General features: G+C 41.2%; 1 protein-coding gene across 1 annotated transcript in view; it reads right to left on the bottom strand.

Moving 5' to 3' along the window:
• LOC110839673 (uncharacterized) overlaps window positions 1–27,708 on the bottom strand; it is a 178,096-nt gene that overhangs the window by 3,246 nt on the left and 147,142 nt on the right. The window contains exons 5-8 of the mRNA XM_087356503.1: window positions 7,927–8,139; window positions 7,651–7,789; window positions 1,923–2,049; window positions 634–682 (exon numbers count right to left, since the gene is read on the bottom strand). Coding sequence (XP_087212629.1) covers window positions 634–682; window positions 1,923–2,049; window positions 7,651–7,789; window positions 7,927–8,139 — 528 coding nt within the window. The remainder of the gene's footprint in view (window positions 1–633; window positions 683–1,922; window positions 2,050–7,650; window positions 7,790–7,926; window positions 8,140–27,708) is intronic.

Below are 27,708 nucleotides of genomic sequence, written 5' to 3' on the forward strand. Positions count from 1 at the left end.
ACACAACACATCATCACCTACTCTGTACTATATTTACGCAAACATAAATTGTCCAAATACTTTCAGAAGAATGTGTACCAAGGAAATTCATTCACAATAAAACAATCTTTCAATGAAGACTTCTCTTAAGTAATTCAAATAAAAAGTTTTATGATTTGAAGCTTTCGCGGCGACGTAATTCAATAAAATCTTCTCGGGCGATTAGTTGCGTCAAATGGTTAAAAGACAAAAAAACCGACGTTTCGGGGACCATCATCAATGTTGTGATCAGAACCCCAATTATGGAGGCAGGGATGGTTCCTGAAACGTCGGTTTCGTCTTTTAAGAATTAACATTATATACTGGGATGCTCATTACATTTAGAAAAATATATTTATTTTCATATCGACATACATTTTCTCTTTGTCCCTGTTTTGATAAACTCGCATCTAATCATGTATTTCATTATGCTTCACATTAGCTGAATACAACCCGAGGTCGGTGTTAAGAAATAAGGACTGTGCTTCTTATATTTCGAGACAGCTTTCTCCAGAAGGTACAACACGTTAATACGAGACCGAAGTTCCATAAAAATCAGTTTCACTAATTCCTGTTAAGAACGCAACAACCAAACCGTGAAAGTACAGCACTTACCACATATCTGTTGCTAGGCTGATGGGTTCATAGTTCAATACTTCTGGAGCTGTAAGAGAAATAGAAAGCATTATACTGCAGCCCTAACCTACTTAGCTTCAGGAATGCACTAGGTAAAGTGTCGATACTCTGAAGCTGTACTGCCAACTTAAATTTCAAAATATTAAAAACTAAAATTTTGAACCGTAGGCACAATGTCGTATGGGCTGGACACGTAGACATAAAATACATAAAAGAAATACACACACATTTGGGTTAAAAAGAACTCATGGTATTGGTCTACTCCTGAGACCAGAATATTATTAAAATTGATAATTAAAATTTTAACTTAATGAACATCTTGAAAATGTCAACCAATCAGAATAACTAAAACCCAATCTTAAACTAATTAACTTAATTGTACATGTAATTAGCTTAAGGCGAACTAATTTTTTCCTCAATTTGGTGTAGATATCCACACAAGCAATTATCATTGTTTATCAGAAAACGTCATTTCGGACATCGTGAACTATTTGACGACTGAAGATAAAACTCCACTCACACTTTCGATATATATCCCAAGTAACGTAACAAGAGTATTGAGAACACATAATTCGTAACAAATATTTGGATTTTGAAAAACTAAAACTTTCAGAACTAGTAAATAACAAACTGCAAGTACAACTTCTATGTCTAATGACATCAATTTTCCAACCACCTTGAAATCAGCGTTCAAAATAATTATGAAACTTGTATTTCACAAAGCGACTTAAAACGAACAGATGGAGTATATGTAAGTCACACACAGCAAAATTAGCATTTTCCAAGCATTGCCTTGTTTACTTGCAAAACTGCCAACATTACATCACTTAATTCCACAAGACCTTGTTTCGGCCCAATACGACTGCAATTCAACGTTACACAATTCTAGAATGTCCATACACTAAAATTATCTAACACTTTCATAACATATTTAAGAATATACGGCCCTATATTTAACCTTTCAAAGCCCAGTGGTAAACATATGTACCATATATTCTAATACTCAGTACCTCTGTACTCTTTATTTATACGTCCCATATAATTCACTGAGTAAACTGTAATTATGTCCTGAAACAGCACTAAAACTGGTCAATGTAACGGTGAAGTGTTGTGTTTTCTTTGAGGTACGGACTGAATTCTTATATATAATTTAGACAAGCTTTAGTTTTGAACGAGTTAAGGTATGTGCCACTGTTGCCCATAACAAGAAAATAAAGTACTTAAGAATATACCACAAAATGTCTTCATAAGTAGATAAAGCAACTTACCAACATAATCAGGAGTGCCCAGAATGTCCCTGATGTCTGCACCTTGGCTGATGTAGCGTGAGATTCCAAGATCACACAATTTCACTTCACCGTGAGGGAACTCATTCATCAGTACCAGATTCTGAGGCTGCAAACAAATCAAACACTGAGCAACGACTAATGACGTGAAGTGTCCCACGTAACTCGGAACCCACCTACGAGCATGCGACCTCGCTGCTGCTGATACTGATGCATGCTATCGTGGCGAGTTTCACTGTTAGTGGGACATATGTACTGTAAAATTGTCTACCCTGAATATACCTCTAAAACGTCGTGAGAACTCTTGATTCTTGATCAATCACTGCCAGCACGATCAAGATCAAGGATGATGAGATGAATGGGACATTCAGCACGCAAAGTAATATGAGAAATGCATACACATTTTCTGTTGGAAAACCTCGATGGAAGGGACAAGTCACAAGGCCTAACCAAAAACGTGAGGATAATATTAAAATGGATCTTAATTAAATAGTGTTGAGGATAAGGACTGGATGTACAGGGCAGGGAAAGTTCGCAACCTCTCGTGAGAATGGTAATGAACCAAAACATTTAACTAGCTGAGCGACTTATAGCTTCTCCATAAGAACTCGCTTCTTGGCGATAGTTATTTAACTATGTTGTATAAACCAAAAACAGAAATGGAATAAAATACTTTTTGCAACGAGTCTCTTACCATAACAAGTTACGGCCACATTCTTCGTGTAAGAGTGGACCAAAAGAAGTAGACGCAATACGCCTGTTAAGACTGTGTAGTTATCTTGTTAATAGCCCACCTTTGGCTTTCAGAATATTTTTTTTTTTTACGGGTGTAACTCTAAAGTGTTTCGAGAATCAAGAATTCGGTCTGAAGCCGAACACCTGGGTCTGACGAGGTTAACAAGTTTCAGGCTGCAATTTTTAACTTTTTCCTGTAGGTACAGGTTTGCTCATAAGTTACTACATAAACACCTTTCCGCACACCGCACTTGCATAGATGTTAATTGATTTCTATATATGATCAGAACTCCGAGAGACGGCGTTTACTTCGAATACAAGCCAAAATAACTCCTGATGCTTTTATTTTCAGAGTTCATTGTGTAGCTTCCTTATTTGAACAGAACTTTCTCAGAAGCAGATTAAGTTCTATGCAAATGTCTGACATATAGAAATAAGAATTTTGAGATTAATAAAAAAAGCAGCTAAATGTGAGGCGAGAAATTATTTGAGCAGGTGGGACTAATTTATTTAAAATACACCACTAAGTTAAAAAGTAAATAAACATTTACTGTGAAGATTCTAAATTCTCACGGCAAAGACGTCGAGAGGACTAATACGTCCCTACCTGGCGAGTCAACACAGCATCACAATCCAGAACAACTACTCTGACACTGCGGAAGTTCAAATGCAAAAAAATGTACAAACAAAAAAACCTGTCTGGTTAACAACTTTCTAATGGAACTGTACTGCAGTCATTCTGTAACACTCAATTCAGTAAATGAATTCCCCAGCTTACTTCACAGCCAATCAATCTATGCATGAGTGGGTTAAGAGTCAGTCTTAGTCCCTTTCAGTAAAACGCATTCAAATATAAACGTGGTCTGGAATTTAAAGCGTACCTTTCAGTGCAATGATCACGGTAAAGAAACCTCCAAACGTGGCACAAAGTTTAGGGCATTCGTCTCAGTTATTACGGTCACAGCATGAAAGTGGCTGGCACAACATCATGTCAACAGAAAACATTTCAGACAAGGGCAAAGAAAAGAGTCCCTACGTCTAGATGTATGTTCATATTGTAAGACTTGAGGTTTTCACAGTGGTGAGAATGAAGATTTCTGTCTTCTGGGTTGTTGCGCTGTGTAGTCTGGTCGATGTTAACCAACGTTTCAGAGGTCATACTGCCTTCGTCATCAGAGTATGAAGATTTCTGTCTTCTGGGTTCTTGCGCTGTGTAGTCTGGTCGATGTTAACCAACGTTTCAGAGGTCATACTACCTCCGTCATCAGGGCGATGAAGATTTCTGTCTTCTGGGTTGTTGCGCTGTGTAGTCTGGTCGATGTTAACCAACGTTTCAGAGGTCATACTACCTCCGTCATCAGGGCGATGAAGATTTCTGTCTTCTGGGTTGTTGCGCTGTGTAGTCTGGTCGATGTTAACCAACGTTTCAGAGGTCATACTGCCTCCGTCATCAGGGCGACCAGACTACACAGCGCAACAACCCAGAAGACAGAAATCTTCATCGCCCTGATGACGGAGGCAGTATGACCTCTGAAACGTTGGTTAACATCGACCAGACTACACAGCGCAATAACCCAGAAGACGGATATCTTTATGTTCATATTATTTCTCCAAACTTGCTCCAAGATCTGCCCATCTCTGCCTCCGATTAAATTAAAAACTGCTTAAAGCCGTTTCCAGCATCTTGAATCTAGTAGCATAAATTCCATTGCCACTGACTTAAGCCACTGTCGCACGTACCGACCACTCTGTCCCACAGTCCCTAAATTGGTGCTGCTGCATATGGGATGGACAAGTCCCGATAGAAGATGTTATGTTTGTTATTAGAGCCCAAGAGGGGGAGGAGGGGGCTGTTAATATGAAGCATTTAATTTCTCACGCTCGTTCTGGGTCAACTACCCCTCACACATCCTGTTGTCACCATCTTTTGCCACTGCCCTTCGGTGAGGCCATCAATTAAACTCACTTCTAGGAACCTAAGACACTCTGAGACAGTCGCTTTTGTGCTTCAACAGAAGACACGACTTTAATTCCATACGAAGACACTAAAGTGTCTTCGTAAAACCATACTTCGCGGTCACATGGTTCGATTCTTGTCCCGGAGGTCGGATATCGCGAGGCTTTTCGTGGTTTCCCTTGGTTCTGGTGTTTCGGTGCTACTTACTGCCTCCGTCATCACGACGATGAGAACCTCAAATATCACCCACTGTTAACAACTGTCACTTTCAACACTTTAAGGTCTACGTAGTTGAACAGACAAGAGTTCCTTTCTTTTAGATTTTACTCGGTTCCTTGTTAAATACCACGAGGTTTTTACGGCGATTTGATTCCAGTGCAGAGCTTTCTGGACACCGTGTGTCGAAAAGGTAAACATGGCGACATTTCAGAGGGAACTACCTCAAAAACCGAGAACATTCGACAGTCTGACGATCATGATAATGTTTGTGCTGTGGTAATTCGACATATAATCAACGTACATTTTGAAATCGATTTGATTCAGACGTTGCGCTTACAGGATGTACCAAAAATATGTACACATATATTTAACGAGTGAAATAAAGACATTTTAATAAACCGAACTATTGCAAACGTCACCACTGGCACTTAGTGAATTTGCGAACCGAGTGTAGGGGTTCACAATTATCACCGGGACACAGTCCACCTCGGCGAGTAAATGACGGACAAGCATACACCAGTGTGTGTAAATGTAATTTTTTTGGGGACACCCTGTATTTTCATGGACTAACCCTAACTCTTGTATCTACTACAACCAGACCTGCTAGCGACCTTCGTGCATGTAGAGGTAATGACATCATACCTACATGCGTCCATCAAAATGTTCAAAAGCAAAGAATCACTTCGCATCACCGACGTAACGAGCAATTCCAACAACTTCATTCTGTTATTATTATTCTACATTTTGCACAATTATCTCGTTTAGATAAATTTCAATTAACATTATTATGTATCTTAAAAACCTTGCATACCGTTTAGTGTACAAAACAAAACTGTTTACACTAAATTCCTTTATAGTGTAAACAGTTTTGTTTTGTACACTTATTTTTATATTATTATGTATATTTTTTAAGTCTTTCTGAGAATCCATCCACGAAATGCAAACACAATGATTTTTCTTTTTATTTATTACCGTAAAACAAAACAGAGAAATATAAAACAGCAGTCCTGCCAACTCAACTGCGACATTATTCTCCTTCTTTACCACTGTCTTCCTTTTAATTCCTCCTCTCTTTCTCTCCCTTCTTTAACTTTTATTTCCTTTCAGTCATCATCTCTGTTCGTCTTTTCCCTTTGCAAAGAAACGAGGACAAACACCCATTATCCAAGAGGTATTTAAACCCAGGTACCCATGAGTACGCACATCCCAAGACCACAGGTGTTCATATTCCACCTTTTAAAATAGACGTCTCCAGTGGACATAAACCCAATTATTTGTGTGTTAGGATGAAGAGATTATTCAGCTGATTTAACTGAGCACTTCTATGTGCACCTTTTAACCCTTTGAAGGCGAAGATCGTCTGAATATTATTTACGAATTCAGCCCGTACCGCGAAGAAAACACTACACCTCACCATTACGAAAATCAGCTGGTTAACCCTTTGAAGCCGAAGCTCATCTTCATAATATTTACGAATCCAGACCGTACCGCGAAGAAAACACTTCACTTAACCATTAGAAGTCGAATCACATAAGATTTAACAAAAGAACATCCCGGTCAAAGCCTTAAGAAGGTCACGTTTCGACAGAGCAGCGGTTACACACAGGACGCTGTTAGTGGTCACGTGAATAGATCTGGCGCATTTTTCATCCTGTGTTACGATCTGCACACAAAAACCTGATCACACAAGTCATCGACTGAGAGATATGACGTATTGACATCTCTTACCCCCCCCCCCCCCCCCAAATATCACGCGTGCGTACAAATATCACACATGAAATTACTGAATATGCATTTCTCAGTTTGCTTTAAATCTGTGAAGGACAGAGAACAGGCCTTGAAACTTCCACTGCGTTCATCTAAAAGAGACATCTCGCCATATGAAAACGCAGTTAACCTTGAAAGGCATAGAAGAAATATGGACATAACATTAATAATAAAGCGAACTCCGCTATTAAGCACACAAGATTTTTAAATGACCTTCAGTATTCTGCATCTGTTAATTGGCCTTGGTGTTTGTTACGAAGCCCACCGCTGACAGATCTGATCAACACCCAAGACACTGCACTACAAAATCATACATTTTACTGCTTAAAAAGCTAACAAACGGATAAATTAATGTTTTATTTAATCCATTACTAAATTCACTCAACGAGAGTCCTTCTTGTAAACGTAACAGTTGCTCAGCTGGTCAACGAACTGCCTGCCTATTATGGCACACGTGAGGGTTCATTAAAGTGCCCACATGAGCCCAACAGCGAACCCTATCCTAAAGAGAATAAATTAGGTTGAATACTTGGGCTGAATTCAATTGGTTAAGACGTGTTATACGCACTGCACCAAAATTCGTGCTACATGTCCTGTGCATCTCATACTTCTTTATGTTATTGCCGCAACAAGCACCAACAGATTCCCCCACATTGCGTGCTCCCTTTATCCACTACAACAGCGTTTCTCAACCTATGGTACGCGTACCATTGGTGGTACGAGAGCCAATGTTGAGTGGTGCACGAAGTAAGTAAGAAAATTAAAAGATAATATTAACACAAATAAGTTTTTTCTGAACGCATTTGGTTAGTGGTACATTTAATGTGTTAAATCAGAATTAGTGTTACGCCAGCGAAAAAGGATGAGAACCCCTGCACTACAACAAATTCTCCATTTTGCGTAAGTGTCATTCATTTAAAGATAAGTGTCTGTGATGAGGTTGGATGATTTCATGAGGGCACTATATTCCAACGAGTTTGATCGACAGAAAAATTTCCATTCGATTTCCGAAACTAACAGAGCCCATCTTACCTTAATGTCCAGGTGTGCCACGTTGATAGAGTGGAGGTATATGAGACCGTCCAGTATCTGACGCATCAACCTCTTCACTTGTCTCTCCTCAGGCACTTCGTCTTTATCCAATAGCATCTGCAGCTCGCCTCCAGAGGCGCTGGAAACAGAAAGTACAAACATAAACGCTCAAGTCTTTTGTTTCTTCCACGGAGTTCGGTGTTTGTGGACCTCGAGAATTGGCACGGAAGTTGGCAGAACTTTTTGGTGGATTTGAATAAAAGTCGTGGAACTCACAGCTCGAGCAGAAGGATCATCTCGTGAGCGGATTCGAAGACCTGGTGCAGGCGTACAATGCGGGTGGACGAGGCACAGGCGTCGAGGACTGCCACCTCGTGCAGAATCTCGGGCCGCAAGTCCGCCGAGCGTCGTCGTTTGCGCAGAAACTTGGCTGCGAACCGCTGACCACTGGACCGGTGTCTGCAGCGCCTCACCGTCGCGTACTTTCCTCTAGAAAAAGACAACAATAATTCCGGTGTAAAATCAGGTCATTCACAACGAGGACAGAACATTCTGCCCTAAAGATGGAGTCAGTAAACGTCTCCGAAACATTCATAACTAGATACATGTTTGGGAACACAGTTCTGAAGATAATATTTGGACCTGAGTAGCAGATGGCATTATAAGAAGAACGGAGAAAACTTCACAGTGATGAGCTTCATCGTGAGGTTTATCAGACGAAAGACGACACGACGGACGACGGGGCACATACCACGCATCAGATAGACGAGGAATTCATTAAAAATTATGGTCAGAAAACATTCTGGAAGGTGTGTGTGTACTGGATATCAGCTGGATGAAGATACAAGATAGCGTTCATGTCCCATTTGCCCCACGCGTGCTTCGTTTATTTATTAATTTATTCATTCCACGTAAACTTCAGCCCTACATGAAACCAAATTACCGAAGATACTGAATCCGTGAAGAAGCCGGGGCATGACAACGAAACATGGCGCTGCGGTGAGCAGAATTCCCCTATTCCTGCACGTGCGAGGAGACGAACGAAGAGACGATAACGCCGTGGGAAACTTTAAAAAAAAATCTTAAAGAAATAAACGTCGTGAACAAATATGGTGGTAGTGTTTGACGTTCTCAGTGACAGTCGAGCGAGAAGCACTGTCGTTATGAAAGTTTCCAAACAAAATTTACAAAGTGGGTGGCCACGTACAGGCGCTCAGCTAACAAACAAAGAAACAAACTACCGCAGCTCACGGTACTTCACACGCCACTCACAAAAACCGAGCAATCGAGCCTTGGCGTGACAATTGACTACGCAAATGACTGCGACATGGCGTCTTGTTTGATGTAACGTGGTCACAGCCGTGCTCCATGCTGCTTGGGATGAACGAAGCCGACCTGAGATGAAATAAAGGTGTGTGTGTGTGTGACCAGCTACTTGTGGTCGGGTTATCTCGCTCGGTGTGCACAGACAGCTGTTCTGCCGACTCTGTAGTGAACCTGAGAAAATGTCTCCGGGTAATCGCTCGCTACTTGGGGCTGGAGACCGTCCACATTTAGACAGAGCACGAACACGTGTGGTATGGAAAGGAGAGAACACAAAACAGGAAGAAAATGAGAGCAAAAGATAAAGATGTGATATAAATAAAAGCTGGAACAGGAAAATGAAAGAGAGAAAAGGGCAATGAATTTTGAATATGATGGGAAATGTCTAAAATGAGATCAGCTTACTCGTATAAAGAAATAATTACGCTGTAATCGGTTTACTCCATTTCTTCCTAAAAATCTCGTTCAGACTTCGAGATAAAGTCGTAGACCTGTCTGATCCCTGACTAATATCGTCCCAAAAGCACCTCAAATTTGACTAAAACTCGTTCCTAGGAACAAGATATGACAATCAACACGTGAATTATCACGATGTGGACGGACGTGGTTTGACTTCTAGTAGGAGAACAGACAATTCTCTTTGCCAGCGGATACGCGGACACTCCCTCACACGTAAAGCTACCGGAGCAAACCATTCACTGATCTAGTGTCGAGATTAGGACTGCGTGGAGCTAGTCCTCCACTCCCCAACGCAGTTTCACGAACAAATGCATTGATCACGTGAAGAACTTCAGCTTTTAAGAGGAAACAATGATCTGAAGTAAACCTAATAGGTTCTGTACGGTTTTTCTTCGAACGTACAAAAGGCAGGAGAGGTTCCGGGTATAGACGAGGCACAGTTAAGCTGACTGCACCTCGCCCATGGGGCGGTATTATGGTTCACGATAAAATCTCCCCTGATCCAATTTCATTGTCCGGTCACCAGGATCTCTTGCCAAGGTCACCAACCTGACCGGACTTCACATTGTTTCATTACCACGCAGCAAACTGAAGACTTAATGGACAACTTCACACTGCCCGAAGCTTAAAACAGTTATAATGTGTATTTCTACATGGTCTCAATTTGAGTTGTCTTTTCTGTTTCTTGTTCGTGATTAAATAATGGATTATCAATCCTTATACCTTGTGGATAACCTTCGGCTTTGTCATTCTAACCTGGTCTTCTCAGTTACACCCCGAATGTGCAGAGAAAATCGGCGATTGGTCCATTCAACATCCAATACAGTTTCCCGGTTCATTTTAAGAGCCGCCACGTTAAGGAAGAATGAATTACAAAGGATATGGAAGGAATCGGACTATTCTGTCTTAAGGTACCTACGATTATCATTTGCCAGGAAGGGCCGAGGAAAATGCAAAATAATTCAGTCAGGATAAACGGTACTGAGGCCGAGAATCAAACCTGGGACCGAAGTTCTAACAAATAGCGTTACCAGGCACACAATACAACTGAAAATCGGGGTGAGATTTGGCAACATAACTTGAAGATTCAACGTCTTCAACACCGAAACATTACCCCAAGACCTAACTCAAAGTAGCTATTGAAAGGGAATGAAAATTGAGAAGCGGTTTTCTCATTAAAATTCTGTATATATTTCTTGTATCCCAAGGCCTATACTTCCAGCTCACCCTTCACTCATTTGCCTGTCTTAAAAATCCCAGGCCAGCTGCATACAATCACACAAAGCCTTTCATAAGACTGATTTCACAACCACCCATTACACACGGGTCATAATGTAATTTTTAAAAAATGTTAATTATATCACGTTTTACCGCTTTGAATTGGAATTTAGTGCCGAGGTCATGAATAAGTAGGAGCTGTGCCTTCTCCCCTCCCCCCCCCAAGCGCCTCAACGGCGTGTGTGGGGGAGAGCTTTACTTATTTTATTAGTCTCACTCAAATTCGGAACAAATTAACGTCCTGAAAGAAATTTCCCGTGGCGAAACATAGGGCACACTACCCAAAATTCTTAAAGTCACTAATTTTGTTTATATAAATAAAACGCCGGTTTGTCGTTTTAAAATTAAATAATTAATCGTGTTTCTTTTAATATTGTTATTTATAGGGGACAGAAAATGTTTTTCGAGTTCGTCATCATTTAAGCATCAACTGTATATAAATGAAATTCCGTCTGCATATCTTGGGCTACGGCATGTATCGGACGATGTAAGACCACGTGATCACATGTTACCCGAAGGTGAACCGGTCTTACAACATAGTGACTAAAGCATTTCTCCCCACAGAAAGAAGACTTCAGCGCACCCAACAATTCGTAACTTAAAAAAAAAAACAATAGAAGAAAGGCAATCTTCGATGTTGCGGCAATATGGCGCCTAATCAAGGCCTCCTGCTTCTTGTAGGGCGATAATGGGCACGTGACGTGTACCGAGGTATGCATCATCTAACAACACTGAAAAAACCACTCCAGGTAAAAATAAGCTAGCCTCAGCTGTTCTACGTTTTTTTTTTTTAAAAAAAATCCGATACATCACTGCCGTGTTTACAAAACCCAAACATTTGACCTTGATTCAGATCCATCCACCACATTCAGTAGGATCACTTTTAAATAATATACTGCCATTTCTATCTATGTCTCCCAAGTGTACTCTTGCTTTTAGATTTTCACGCCAAACCTTTAAACGTCTTGATAATTTGGTTAGGAATACAAATATAAATCTCCTCATTGTGTATTTTTGTCGTCTTTCGGGCACAAATGAACTCCTCAGCACTTGGTCTCCAAATTCTTAAAACTAAGCCACTCCCTTAATTTAAGGGCTAGTTCATCTTACTAAGAAGCTCTGTTGAGCGTGGAGCGTAAATTAAGAGCACATCAGTGTAATATTAACTAGTATAAAAGCCCGTTCAAATCCAACGAAGAATAACTTCCTTCGTATTTTCATTCCTCGGCGTCCTCATACCTTCTTCTTCATCCCTTTTTTTTAAATTTGCCTCTTTTCCGAAACACGTCGATGCAGAATAATAAAAAAAATTGTAAGATTTGAGGTTCTCACGGCGGTGATTACAGAGATGGCTTGTCTTCTGTGATGTACCGCCGAAGTTTACCAACGTTTCGGAGGTCCTTGCTGCCTCCTTCATCAGGGCGATTATGATCAAGGCAACCGTTACCACCAATGTAATCCCGTCTACAATAATTTTCTGATTGACCCCTGGAAAGAGAGAGAGAGAGAGAAAGAGGAAATTGGTGGGGGAGAAGTGAGAGACACTTCGATATCTGGGGGGGAGAAAGAGCATCTTATAGCTAGAAGGTCCCCAGGCAATGCCCGCTCGTCCTTCTGTTAAGGATAAAGTAAGAGTGAAGTGTGATGATTGGCATAAAAGACGGAATTTTGAAATTTTGTATTAGAGAAAGCTGAGACTATTAATTTGGAAGTTTAGGACATAATTTAGAAGTTCCTACTGAGGGGAGGGGGGGTAAATTTTGACGGCGTTAAGGGGGGGGGGTAAATTTTGATTAATTTAAATCGGGAGGGCTGCATGAGAAGCTTGCAGTGGCAACTTGGAACTTGGGAACCATCTTAGCATTTGCTTGAAGACAGAGGAAAACCAAGGAAAACCTGTGTCGAGATGGCGACCCCTGGAAGCTCGTCTGGGCAATATTTAAGAATTCAGTCCTTACCGCAAAGAAAACACAATACCTCTCCATTACAAAGATCGCCGAGAAAAACACAACAACAACAAAAAACTCAGGCAGAAAACTGCGTGTTAAGTTCATTTCCTTGAGGAGAGCTAGATGTAAGAATTCATTACATGGACCAAAACGTTAATACAACAGGATTACGGTGCAAGGAGAGAAAGTGTAAAGTTCTATGACTTTCTCCCTGGCTTCAGCAACGTTAACAATAATAATAACAGAGCTGAAATTATATCGAGTCTGTTCCACTTCGATAATTCACGGTAGAGGTGACGTAATCGCATCATAAATGCAAGAGCGAAACGCTGACCATTACAAGCGACCTCCGGGCTTAGACGGATACTCCGTTTGCTTATCGGTCTGAGAGTACAGAACACGCAGAAATTCTTCGTGGTCTTCCTTGGTCTATCCAGGAAATGACTGACTGGATAGTGCCTAGAAATAGGCTTTCACAAATCAGCCATGAACTTGCCAACTCATTCCGAGACAACCTACATGAACTGAGGTTAGAACACCGTTAGATAATAATTACGCGTTTCTCACTCGGAAAGGCAAGGAGGAGAGGAAGAGATCTGATAAAGAATGAAAAGAAGAGGAAAAGGATTTTAATAAATGGGGAAGAAATGATGAAGTGAAGAAACATAGAGAAGGGGAATAGGTAGGAATGAAATCGAAGATGATGTCCTAACATCACCAAACATTCTGTACACGAGACGTAGAAAGTAAAGAACGGTTTGTTTCCATGTTTAATCTCCTCAGACAGTCGAAGGATTTCAATTAGATTTGGTATTGGGGGGGGGGGGGGTGTCACTATAAGTCGTTCTGGTTTTTACAGGTCAGCCAACCAAGTGCCTACACAATCGTTCATCATCAATATTATTACCAAGTCTTCCACAAAAAGAAGTTGCAAGCCAAAACATTTCTGTAAGCTTGTTTCCTCGGACGTGATATATGCCCGGCCATCTTGATAAAGCCACCCCAACAACTGCTACGTGGCGAGTACACATTATAAATTTCCTCGACATGTATTTACCTCTGTTCTTCAAAAACACTGGCCACAACCCAGAACACAATCTGACCTTTGATCTTTGTGGTAAAAAGTAAACTTTTTCGTGTTGCTTGACTATGCACCGCGCCACGCAGATTTAAGGGGGCTCTAGACCAGTGGTATTCAACCTGGGGTACGCGAAGACATCTTAGGGGGTACGTGAAATTTAAAAAAAAAATTATGATAAACACTGAATAATCAGTAATGTAATTTATTTAATTTATTTTAGATGTAGATTATATACTATGTATAACTTGAATTATACACCAGCAAATTTGGGGGTACAAAGTTTAAGATAAATTATATCTGGGGGTACGCGAACAAAAAAGGTTGAATACCACTGACCTAGAGAAGGTGAATTATTAGCTTCACGCCCCGGGCCTCTTCACCCCGCAGAATACTGGAAGACTGGGTGGGGAAGTCAGGAGTTATTTATTTGTGGTTTTCATTAATTTATTTTATTTATTACGCATTTTTCATTCCCGTTGTAATAAGCCAGTTACATGCCGTGGCTTATACCCTTGGTTCTGCATTGGACAGAACAACTGACTCGCACCGCAGCGACCCCCCCCCCCCCCACTCGTGACCCTTTCTTGTCCGCCTGCCCATTAAACTACGGCAGAACCTGCTGCGAGGTCGTGAACTCGCTGCCTGTCCAGGGGACATGTTCCGCTGTCCGGTGAACACGGCGGAGGCAGGCGTGGTATACGACCCAGCGATATTACATCCCAGTCCGACCTGACTGCAAGTACAGTCTTCACTACGCAGAACTGAACGCGCGAACGTCCTCTGAACCACAAGGAGCAAGACCTATTTGGGGTCGGGATGGGTGGAAGAATGTCTCTTATCTTATTCTCTCTCTGTTTTTCTCTGTTCCTTTATACCCCCCCCCCCCCCTTCATATATCTTCCATAGTCTTTATTTTGTAATATCATTTTTGCTGTTTTCCTTTCTTTGTTTCTATATTTCTTCCTTTCTGACTTAGCCAGTGTCGGTACCAATCAATCCCAAATTCAATTCCGTGTTCTCTGTACTCCACGTGTTCATTTTAGAGTCTGTTTTATGTCTTGTGCACGATTTTTTTTCCTGTAGTGTTTCTCAGGTAACTACCAGGTCTGGTCACGGATTTCTTCCCTGCAGAGTTGCACATAGAGGGCACACCCATCTCAAAGAGTTTTCTAGGGCCATGGAAACAGGTCGTAACCTCGGTATTACGTGAATACACCCATGTTCAGAGCAAAAACAGCATGTGTTACATAGTTTTGCAGTCACAAGCTATTTATGGTAAACCACGTACATTGACATAAAACACGTTTTAGGTAGTCAACACGCGGAATGAAAATTAAGAAGTCTTAATTCCAAGCACACGTTTGAAGGAGTAGGTGAGTGAGTAAGACATCTCAATTGCTGACAAGTGCTTAAGATCTTGATTAAATTTAGAGTGAGAATTCCTTCTTGACCGGTACCACCAACACAAGATCAAACTTCACAATATCCTGAGCTAGTAACGTCCGCCTTCAATCCTTACATCCTACTTCTTTCCCTTTTTAATATTATCTTTCCATGTCCCTCGTGATATCCCAGCTCATAACATTAAGTATAATTAACGCATTACTCAACCCTTAACCTTCGTTCGAAACATTTCTCGTTATGGGGTAAAACTTAAAATAACAAAGCCTGTAAGTAGCTTAATACCTGTGTAATATTATGCGTATAAATAACATCGTCCGTCAACAGCAGGTCTGCTCCATTAAAACACTTCCAGTCCCGCCAATGGGACGCGAGATATATATATATATATATATATATGCCTAAGCTGCGTCCATCACAAAGAGACACGGGGATTAGATCACTTTATGAGAACCACACAACCATCCTCTGTCACTTATCATCTTCTTGTGAATGCTATTAATAAAGCATTCTTGTCAGAAAAGGCGGCCCACCCTAAAATGAGGTTATGACATGCAGTACCGTTACACCACGAAGCAAACCGGAAATAATACGCACTCGATTTGACAATGAACTTCTGACGGACTGTGCGCTTCGTTAGCAATGATTACAACCCATTTCGTAATAACACGCCGTAACCCTGACAACGGAATTCAAGCCGTCATGGCGACCTCTGTTAAGAACTGTCTTTTCAGAGTTGCTAGCAATGACATTGAACCCTACAGAATCCATCATCTCAGTTGCAAGAGGTGAATAGCGGTTCCCCCCATTGGGAAATCTCTGTAACCCTGGAGTGACCTTTACGTATAATGACAGGGTAGGATGTAGCATATAATCTCATGTGTTGAAAGTTAAATCCTCTGTTCTAAAGCACAATACAGCAGAAATTCCTGGTGCGCCGGAAGTTAAAACCTCTATTTTTAAAGTCATGTTTTTTATTTATATATTTATTTTTCTTTCCATGCGACTGTGCACGAAAGTATATCTCAGTGTCATACGGCACGCTAAACAGCGTATTAAAGTTCCGTGTGTAAATATCGCCACATCGTCCCAAAACAAGGCAGTTCCCGCGTCATTTCTTGTGATGGGTATCGTTGTACTGCTTCATAATGTATGTAAGGAGAGCGTTCGGTCACCAAGACTGCTCCTCCCACATCCACGACTGCACCTAGAGAACGGGAACATGGCGGCCAGACAAGTTTAAAAACCGGACAACTCCCGCTGACCTAATCGCATCACGATGACGTAACTTCATATCAACGGTTCATAATTTTGCTGAAAGGACAACCGAGTCAACGTTGCATATTCGGCATGGCATTGTATCGGATGATAGGGTCGAATTTCTATGTTGTGGCGGTCTTCCAACTGAGACAACCTCAAATCTCAGATGGTAGGTTCAAATTCGGCAGAAATCGGGTATCACGCCAAATTAAATATATCAAACTAAAATATAATCAGTCATTTACTAATCCCATTTCCTTTCCTGCCACGGTGGTCTAGCGGTTAGAACGCTGACCTTATAATCCTGGGGTCTCGGGTTCGATTCCCGGCGGTGCCTGAATTTATAACTTGTGTTGGGCAAGGCCGTGGTCTAGGCAACACGGAGTTTTCCTCCGTGGCATCCCAACAATTACTCCATTCACACACAGAAGAAGGCAATGGCAAACCGCTTCTGGATCATCTGCCAAGAACGTATATGAACAGGTCCCAGTCCGAGAAAAGGATCGAAGGATCCTGTTCATATGGACCTGTCGTCAGACAGAACACTAAAAATAAAAAAAATGTGTAATTATTATATCGCCATGACTCTATCACCAGAGAGTCGTTTATGAAACGAGGGAGGTAGACAATACATGTAACAAGTCATGTCCTGACAGGCCTTAAAAATGTATATCTGTCACCGAATGAGCTCCCAACGTGTATGAGTCACTGCAGGCTATGTGCTGAACTCACAAATTGCAGTAACCCATATTTTATGTTAAGTATGAAGCGTTACTCTTGACAAAGGCCTTTCAGCTGTTAGTAAAACATTTAAACTCATTTTAAAGTCACCACCCGCATGCGCACAAACACACCCGTCCCTTCCTGTTTTACATGTTTTTTTTTAATCTAAACCTAAATTTCCTATTTTTATCCTGTGTACAGGAGAGAAATTTCCGGTGTAACCAGACATGGGACATCAAATTCTGTGACTAAACACACGAATAAACAATTCTGTACAAGACTGAATTCAGAGATTTAATACTAGACATACCATAATTATATCTGGAACCGCCATATCCTTACGTCATGAGTAAATATATCGGTAGTAAAAATCTATCACCCGAATCCATCCAATGTCAAGGGATATCGACAATGACGCATATGCACATATTTTTACGTTTGTTAACGAAGACATTCTAATTTACCTACCAATCAAAATCTGCAATCGAAATTGCATCGTCCAGTAATTGAGAATTCGCAATCCTTTACGATTTAAATTATTTACAACGCCTTCATGCTCGGCAACTTCTCTGACAAATGTCTAAAGCGTGTAGTCTAAACAAATTTTTGCGGGGGTTGTTGACTTCTTTCGTAACGTCAAGGTGCTATAGTCACACTTTTTTTTAGCAAAGTTTCAATTCTCATGCCAAATTTTGCAAGTCGCGACATCCAATTGACGTGTGCCAGAACGGGAACACGTTAGGGCTCGCGAAAATCATAAAGGCAAACACTGTGATTGTGTGCATAACAGAACCTCTGTATGAAAACGTGCAGAGGAGTATAGACATAGTTCACTACGTCCTTAACCTCGGAAGTAGTTTGCTGTGAGTGGTTAGCTTCACGCTCCGCCGGCTTTACCCACTGTCCCAAAATAAAGGAACCTCGGTACACATTTTATTCGAGGCTAGGTTGAGCCTGATGGTCGTACCACAAGAAGTCGAATTTAATATTATGGTAGGGGAGCTGCGATGTTGAAACTTCCGTCATGGTGAGACATTACTTCAACCCCAACACTGGGTACCTTGTAACTACGGTAGGCATAACTTTAAAAACGAGCCTGGAACGAACTGCTTTTATAAGAGCGTTTTTTTCTCTCTCGTCGTCGATTGCCGGAGACTTTCACTTACTGGTAAAAATTCCTGCCTGCCCGTCAGATGCTGAGATATATTTTATTTATAAGCAATATGCAAACGGAGGAAGGGATAATACGATCATAGGAACATGTGATTTGTCGTGTTAGAGGAAAGCTAGCGGGCCACGGTAACGGGACCGTGATCTTCCGAGGTGCGGGGGCCGATCAAAGGTCACTCTCGGATGAGAGAGTTCAATGCTCGGGATGGACCGTGCTACTCAACTACCGTTAACTGGAGTCCCTTCCGGAAAAAGTGACATTTGGAGTCGTACCTTTGGCGATTAAAGTAACACAGATTTACTGAAACAATCACAAGGGATAGACAAACGGCAATTTTTCAACGTCTCCTAGATGGCGTTTTGAAGAGGGAAATGATCGTAAAGCTCCACACAAAACAGTATCTGACAAATAAGTAGCTGCTGGGTGGGACATACGCCAAGACTCGAACCATTGTCTTCAACCCGTAGCCAGTCACTTTGCTCGCTGATATATCACCGATTTGAACTTTGCCCTCTCGGTGTGAAGGCGCAGTGGAGATAAAGCTCCACTCATCTTCAATCACGGCAATGGATAGGGTTGAGTTACATCCAGAATGCTTCACCATCGGGGGTGGTGGTGGGGGGGGGGGGGGGGGGTCCGTGTATCTACTGCGTGGTCCACACAGGCTGTCTCGAAGAAAATAATTCCTCCGAGAACTCTCACAAAAATAAGCAGAAATAGGAAAATTGCTGGATCCTTCCGCAGCCCTGACCTCAGCCGCCATGACAGACTTCCCTTTTGCTTTGTTTTCTGAAAAGACAGGTTGAGAAACCCGAGACTGACGTAGAGGCATGAGGTAGAAATCCAACGGTACATTACGACGAGGTATGAATGAAGAAAAACAGTCGAGCAACGAAAACAAAAAAATATATATATATACACACACACACACACGAACCAAACAAAAGAAGTAGGGCATGCGAACACAGTGATGGATCGGTTACGCAAATATAAATTAATTCCCGCCAACACCAGATCGATCACATGATAACGTTGCTACTCTCCTATCATTAAAAAGTACGATCTTCCACGATGCGTCTCCGTATGGAAACTTAATTATGCACACACCGGCAACTTTCCATCGGTAAAACCGAGATATTTCTCGGATATGACCCAAAACTTCATGAAAGGCTTGATTCCCGTGTCTTTAAGGGCGACATTGCTACAGTGATCTTAAGCCGTACGGAACTTGAGGCGTAAATTCGTACTTGCCTCAAAACGAATGTACAATAAAATAAAAAAATAACTGGGAGGTGATTCCCTGTATGTCTATCTGTCCGTACGTGATCTCCAAAACAAACGGGGACCCAAATAAAATCTTAAATAATTTGAAGTTATCGGGCTAATTTAATTTCGGTCTGCGCCCGATATAATCCGCATTGAATAAATACTGTACAAAGTAATAAACAGCTGATAATTTTAAAACAAAAATTGTTAAAACCTACAATTTCTCAGTAGTTAAGATGTAATTTTCAAAGAAATCTGTTAATAGAATGTCCAGATACTGACCTAAATTATATCAATTTGTCTACACAGATAGTTCCAAATACACTTCTTGAAGTCACTGATCCAATATGTTTCAAAACAAAACGTGAGTGGAGGAATTAACCACGGAGGATGATCAATATTGCGAGCAAACTGTAATTTGAGAAGTTTCCAGGTGGTCAACACGGTTGAATAAGAACAACTGTAGTCTCGCACCCAAAACCACGCAGTGCATTAAGCGCTCACGAACCAGATAAAGAATGGAAGGCGCAAACCACGAAACGCTCGCAAAGCGCCGACCCCAATCCGTCTGACCCGCCGAGTTCCCACGTTATGTAATTCTGCTGGGCTGGCGGTCACGGTGTCTGGTTCAGCGGCGGCTCGTCACATCATGCCCTCATGTTCATTTGCCGACAACTGCACATGAACTTCATTGAGACTCCGCAAAGTCAGAGGACGACACACAAGAACACAGCGACACCTAATTTCTGTTCTAGTTCTCGATTGACACGTGTAGTCAATCTGCTAATTTGTGGCGAGGTTTCAGGTTCTCACGGCGACGAGCATGAAGATGACTGTCTTCTGGGACGTAGCGCCGTGCAATGTGGTTACTAGCGGAAATTTTCTAAACATAAACACAACGTTTTAAGAACACAAAATTTTTTCTTGGAACAGCACCTAAATTGTGACATCAGGTAAGAGTAATATCTGGATAGGTGTAGCCCCGGTCAAAGTTGACTGAATTAAACAGAATCATACCAGAAGGAACGTTCAGAAAACTTAAGAACCTGCAAGCTTCCTTCCAGTAGGACAAAGAGCTTGCCAGACAGACACCGGGGAATGTGGATTCTGACTGTCTGTGAGTCACCACCACCACCACCAACCGGACGAAGACGCTAGAATCTTTTCTTTTTTTCCAAAGTTGTCCGCCAGACAGAACTGCCATTGTCAAAAGGGCAAGCTTCTGTCTCGTACGTGTGTGCGTGATTAGAATCTTACCATAACAAGTTCCACACTTTTACGTTTTTACGATATTAACATTTTGCTGCTTCTCCTGGGCTATTTCTGTACTGACCTGCAGTATCACCATATAAGAACCATCAACAAGGTCTCTCTGACTACTCGAAATAAAACAACCCAGTTAGAACTTCCTCAACACCAAACATCTAACAGAGATCCATTCCAATATTATCCTCCGATAAAACCACAGGTATATACCAACCGAACAGAAATTCTGTATGCATTTATTGTTACCCAGCGTGCTGCATGCCATGCCCATCCCACCCACTTTGCGTTGGTTACCCCAATAAAATTCAGCGAGGAATAAAAATTACGAAGCTCGTCATTACATAACATTCCCGACTCATTGGTGTTTAATGTACCTCGAGAGTCACTGATGATTTAACAACATTCTATGGTATCCTTTACGATGATCGAATAGCTCATCGTAATAGATAAACTCTCATTCAAATTGCCACCATTACCACGCTCACAGACACTTAAGCCTGTGTGCTTCCACCCCTAACAGGTTCCTCAGAAATGCCGCCACATACAAGTCTACACGACGTCACAATCCACCCGTTGTGAAAGCCACGTTCTTAACCTAACCCCAAGTGACTGTAAACAGGTGTTAAGTCAAGTTAATTAAATCTAAGATGTGACATGCGACGAAGCATCATGAAAGCTGGAAAATGAATCACTTTTCTAATACGTCTTTTATGCCCAGTAATTACACTTAATATCTGAATAAGACGGCTTATGCATTGCCTCAGTAATAAAACTTCGCTTACCCTAATAACAAGCCTGAAATTAAATCCTGCAAAACCAAACGCACAACACACATGTTGCTCCTCGCCTAGCATATTAATTGTCATAACTGTTTCATCGTGGTGTATGAGTCAGAGACCTCACGCGAGGCAGCAGATAGGAACACGTCATGTATTTCGAATTTAAATTAACAAACCAAACATGACGTCATATGTTAATGTCCACTGCAATCACTTCTAGCCGTCCCGCTTAGAAAAATGCCAGCATGTATACTTTAGGCTGGCTACCTATGCACAGGGGTCATCTGGGAGTCAATGTGCTGACCTTCAGGTAAGTGCAGGTGGGAGTATTTTTTTTAACAAGAATCCAGAAACGCTGAAGTATTTATATGACAGTGTGGCCCGTCGGAATTAACGGGAATGGGCCTTTCTTGTGTTAGCAGTAATAGAGTTTATTGAAGAATTTTTTTAAAGAAAATTAAACGCGAAAACATCTTCAAAGTGACTGAAACCACGTTCCTAATTCCTCATTAACTCCAGCGAAACACACACTCAGCCTCTCCCCACCACAGGCACCACTACATTTCTTGCTACCAGAGTCGTCACCTTCAGAACTTATTACAATTTTCCACATCGCGCAAACGACACACTTAGTCAAGTGTGACGGACAATAACTTTATTAGCCCTAGTAGTGGTAGTAAGTGGCAGTAAACACGAGCGAAGTTTAGAGGATAATATTAAAATGGATCCTAAAGCAACACGGCATAAAGGCGTGGACTGGGTTCAATTGGTTCGAGGTAGGTTAGAGTAGCGGTCTCTTTTTGACATGGTAATGAACATTAGAGTTCAATAACTGGCGTCGTATTTCTGGTCCAGGAGAGAAACTGTCAAGATGGGATCATGGTCCACGGATTATTATTAAATCGTAAATAAAACAAATGATTAATGACTGTGAGAGGGAATTTCCTTAAGGCTAGAAAAGAATTCCACAGAGTGCAAACAAATTACAGGAAAAAAAATCCCTTCTGCAGGAGGAAAAACAAAAAAGGACAATTTTGGAACTGGTACTTCAAATGACCAGGATGTGATTTAATCTCCAAACCGTAATTCATGTGGCAAGATGTCGGAAAGAATAAGTCAAAGATAATGGGAATTCAGAACGTGTCCACTTGGTTCTGCGGTTAGATGCGATCTCTGATCCATTTAATGAAGGCAGTCGGGGCATGGATGCCATTTCCTGTTAAATTACAGAAACTTTAGACTATGAATCAACTAGCCTTGAATTCATAATCTCCGAGTGCCTGTTATTTATTAATTTAATTTAAACTTCTTATGTATCCATTAATCTCTTCATTCATGTTCTAATTCTGTTATTTCCAGGATGAGTAATAATTAGGACCCAATTTAAATAAATTATAACACTGTAATAAATAAAGCTGCTGGTATCATACAAAGAACATCATACTGGTACAAACGCAAAGTTAAGACAGCCATCTTCAGTACCAAATTTACTGCTATAACACAGACGTTGCACGGAACATCAAAGCAGGCATTTAAAAACAAACAACCGAAATAAAGGGACCTTGGGCGTCCAAAGAAAACATGCCAGTCCCCAAATTCCTTTTTAACATTATCTTCCATACAGATTTACCGACTGAAATGTTGTAGCCTGTACGTTTATTGCTACACGAGTCCAGCAAATCTCTACCTCCGTGATCTCTTCAGACTACTTTAAATTATGAAGCCAAACGTTGTCTACCTATAATGTAGTGTCTTCTTTAGCTTGAGATAATTCCAAATTATGGAGTGCTCTTCACAGCACCTGCAATATATAATGCAAAAAATAATCCTCTAAACACGCATTTGGTACCACGTGACAGTCGCTGTTACTTCAAGATAAACATCCTACAATATACCAGGTCTACGACAAAGGCCACTATATTGCTTTACAAGGATCCTCTACTTTTGATCTTACCCTCATAAAATTATTTCTGTTCCTCTGTACATATTTCCAACACTGCTCACTGAGTCATAATATCAGGGTTGTAAAATACCACCAGGGAAGAAATACAACGTGTAAGCAAGGGGTATACACAGGCCCAGGGCTAAAAATAAACTTTTCAATACTAAACTTCTACTAGACTACAAGGCGAAATATCCCAGAGAACCCTTACAAAAAAATCTTCCAGGGAAGTGACCAATTCCACGAGTTCCTTCAGCCTAACCATACGACTAGCCAACCCAAGATATCCCCTGATAAATTCCTGTAAAAAGAAATGTTCCGCGACAATTTTAAAGTTATCCACATCGCCTTGCCACATCAACCGCCACACAACGTTCCATCAGACACACCTAAAAAAGAAGGGTCGGTAAACGAATTAAAACCTTAAAACCCACTGGAAAACGTACGTTCCACAAACATTGCATTTCGCCAACAGATTATTTAGTACCTTTGTTTGATTCTAAGAATAAACATCTATACTTCCCTGAACACAATTAACAAGTCGATCTTCGTAATGGTGAACTGTTGTGTTTTCTTCGCGGTCCGGACCGAATTCTTAAATAGTATTTAGAAGATATTTGAATTTCAAAGGATTAGGGGAAAGTAGTCGGCGATTCTAAGCACGTGATAAAATACAGAAAAATAAACTCCAGAAATAACAAATACACGACAGCCCCTAGACATGAGAAATTGATATGACACTGGATCTACATAAAAGTGCGAGGATAATTCCCAATGGCAGGCGTTTGTCAACATGACGTCTTCGCATTGATACCATAAACGCAGAGAACTTGACAGGTTGCATAATTATCAACTTTCCCATGGAATTGCTAGGAACATTGTACATCCCTGAAATGAGAAAAGAACGCCCTAGCAAAGTGCTTATAGCTTGTCACTTCTCTTCTAGATTTACCGTCCTGCAATAACACCTCGTCGCAAACAACCTGGTTGCTCGTCGGACAGGTAATATGAGAGATAAGAGGCGGGCTGGTTTATGGTTGCAGGCCACAGAGGTGAGGGATCTTCCGAGATAAAGAATTCACTGGTTACATGACACACAAACAGAGTGGAACGCGTTCCTCAATATCAACCAAACAAGGGATTTTGATAAATTAGTTACACTATCTGCGAGTAAGGACAAAACCGCTAGGTGGTTGCTCAATGGCATGTAGAGGGGTCCGAATTCCGGGCTTCCGAGTAAACAAACCGAAGCCTGAAGTTCGTCGTCCGCTACTCGCCATCAGCAAGCGTGAAGGGACATTTCTGGCTTCCATATCTTGGTATAGAAATCTAATCAACTCCATGCTGCAGCTCATTCCTCCTTAGGAAGCTGACAGTCGTTCAGTTGGTCAAAAATTCCCTAATCTTTAAGAAACCCGCAAATAAATCTGTTCAATTCATGAATCAGATAATTGCCAATTAACCTTCCGCGGTCGAGAACATCCTGAGAAAACTCCGGAAACATGGGAGAAAGAGTCGACTACGCGTATTTAAGGATTGTAACTCATTTTCTACCTCGTATCTTCCTCGTGACGTTAATCGTAATGGCGCATCCATCAAACAGGCGGAGTTTGTACCAGGGGGTACTGGCCGAGTGGAAAATTTAAAACCGGAGGTCAGGAAGATTCTTTTTCTCATGGAGGTGGGAAAAAAATAATAAAACAACAAGTGAGATGAGGACTGGAATGAAGAATAAAAGGAAACAAGCGGTTTGGGTGGGTAGGCGAGGGATAAGGAAGACGGAGGCTGGGGAGAAAGCGAGCCATCATGGTTGGATGCCTGGTGAGGTGTGGGAAACACTGGCTGGCTACCTTGAATAAAAACCAGCAAGGCCGTCGGTCCACTTGTCCTTGGTGCCCTGTCAGAAGGAAAGAAAAGAAAAGAAAAGAAAAGAAAAGAAAAGAAAAGAAAAAGGTTTGGGCAGATACCTCAGAATTAATATAACCTGAGTCAGAGATAGAACGAAATGCCAAGAAGAAAACATTAAAACCGGAGAAAATTTCATGAACTGGAGTTTCAGAATCTCATATCATCAGATGGTATTGAGTTGCGGCTATTTGATCAAGGTGCAATGAGGAGGGTGGGATACAATGGATTAAACAGGATGATAAAATACGGATAAATGATGTGTGAGGGTTGTCCAGTATATAAAAAGTGGTTTATATGATCCTACCCTGAGCCAGTTTATTCCAGCACACACCCACGCGTCATTTATATAAGATACGTTTTGATTGTTCTCGTAAGTGGCCTCTTACTACAAGATTTTCCGATCAAAACCGCGTGCATAACTTTCATACACGTTATGTCAATCAATAAAACCTGCTTCGGGTACCCTGGCGAGAATTATTGCGCCGTGTGGTCCACGCCGAGAAACGAAGCCCGTTTCCCCGTTAGATGCAGAGTCCGGATTAGAGAGTCACGCTGAGAATGGAATGTCCTTTCACCGCCACCTGGAGTGCTGGAGACAGCGGGTCCAGATCTTCTACGCGGACGGTATTATTTCTTTAGATTCTCCACACACCAAAACGTACAATGAACGATACTCGGTTACAAAGGAAAGGGCCTTCGTATTGGTTTATGGAAGTAGTGGGGGGGGGGGGGTGTTACACGCGGTAAAATTAATCACACGTGACATACGGCAAATGAATGTGGCTGTCCATGATCTTGGGACACTGAATGCAGATATATTTTTTGACCGGGAGACAAAATCCTTGAGATTCCATTCTGCGCGAAGGTGCGAGGAAGATAAACAAAAGTCTGCTTTTGACGGATATTCTCGTCGAAGCCGACAGACATCTACAACCTCCGATTTCGAGCAAAAGATGCCGAAGTCACTACCCGCAATGGTAGTTTTGACTTGCGTTAACAATTCTGATAGAAATATACTAACGATGGATCATGATGATTAGTCAGTCTGCTGAAAGGTTTGTTCGTTACTTACACCGTCGGGAAACCAGTTAACAAGCTAATTAGTTAACTCTACAAAGCACAGTGGTAACTATATATACCACCTGCTTTAAATATTCAGTAGCGCTCAACAAATCTGTACCTGGCAAAATCTCTTGATACAAGCAGCTTAGTGAGTCGGCCAAGTTCTGTCAGATAACACTATCACCCTCAATAATTAAAAAAATTGTTACTTAATAAGTTAAATCCGGGTATATAATTTTCAGTTAATAATAATATAAACTGGATCTTATGAAACGTGTGATGACGTGAATCACATTCATACGGCTCGAGATACGAACCAGTAGCGGTATTTTATAAAAACGGTACTAAATCGAAAATCTCCATAAAATAAGAGGGGAAAATTCCTTAAGTGAATGTACAATTACCTCCGCCAAAAAGGATTTTGCTCCATTGAGTTAATTCAAACTCACAAATTTCTTTAAAAAAAAAATTAATTGTCAAACGTGAAAGTATTTCCGATAGTTGATTAACATTTTTAATAATATCCTCTTAAGTTTCAATACATTATCATCTATAACCCGCTAGAGCCTGTGATTCTATAAGAAGGGCCGACTGTCTCACAAAATCTTTTTTTTTAAAAAAAAAAAAAAGTTGAGAACCCCTTGAGGTCAACGAGGGACTTCTACAAATAAACAGAACTTTCTGTTTTCTGCCCAGAATGGTCGATGCGAAATTAACTGGGTTTTTCTCTGTCTCTCTCCGCCTTTCACCAGTCAAGTGGATTCGGACGTACTGAGAGCCCTGCGCTTAGAATTGTCAGGATGTGTGTCAAGCGAGGCTATATACCCTACTTTACAGGAAGCCATCTTGTATTCGGGCGGCCGGTTCATGAAACACTCGGAAAAGTCTTTCGTTAGTGAACTGAAACTGATACACAGTGGGGCGAGCAGGGTTCAGTCAAACAAGACGCCCTGACCTCGTCCGAACATTCCAAAAGTGACACAGCCCAGCTTAACTTTTTAAAAAGTCAGCGTAACACTGAATAAAAAAAAATTAACAATACTAAATTAACAACGATGGAATGCAGTATTCATACGAGAAAATACAAATGCATACAAAATTTTGGTCGTCAACCCCGAATGACACCAAACCGTATAATAATACTGAAATAAATCTTAAACAAGGGGAAGTGAGAATGTGTATTGGATTCA

Source organism: Zootermopsis nevadensis, unplaced genomic scaffold (assembly GCF_977971745.1).
Source record: "Zootermopsis nevadensis isolate Lab colony 2312 unplaced genomic scaffold, Znev_1.0 Znev_ptg000027l, whole genome shotgun sequence".
Lineage (NCBI taxonomy): Eukaryota > Metazoa > Arthropoda > Insecta > Blattodea > Termopsidae > Zootermopsis > Zootermopsis nevadensis.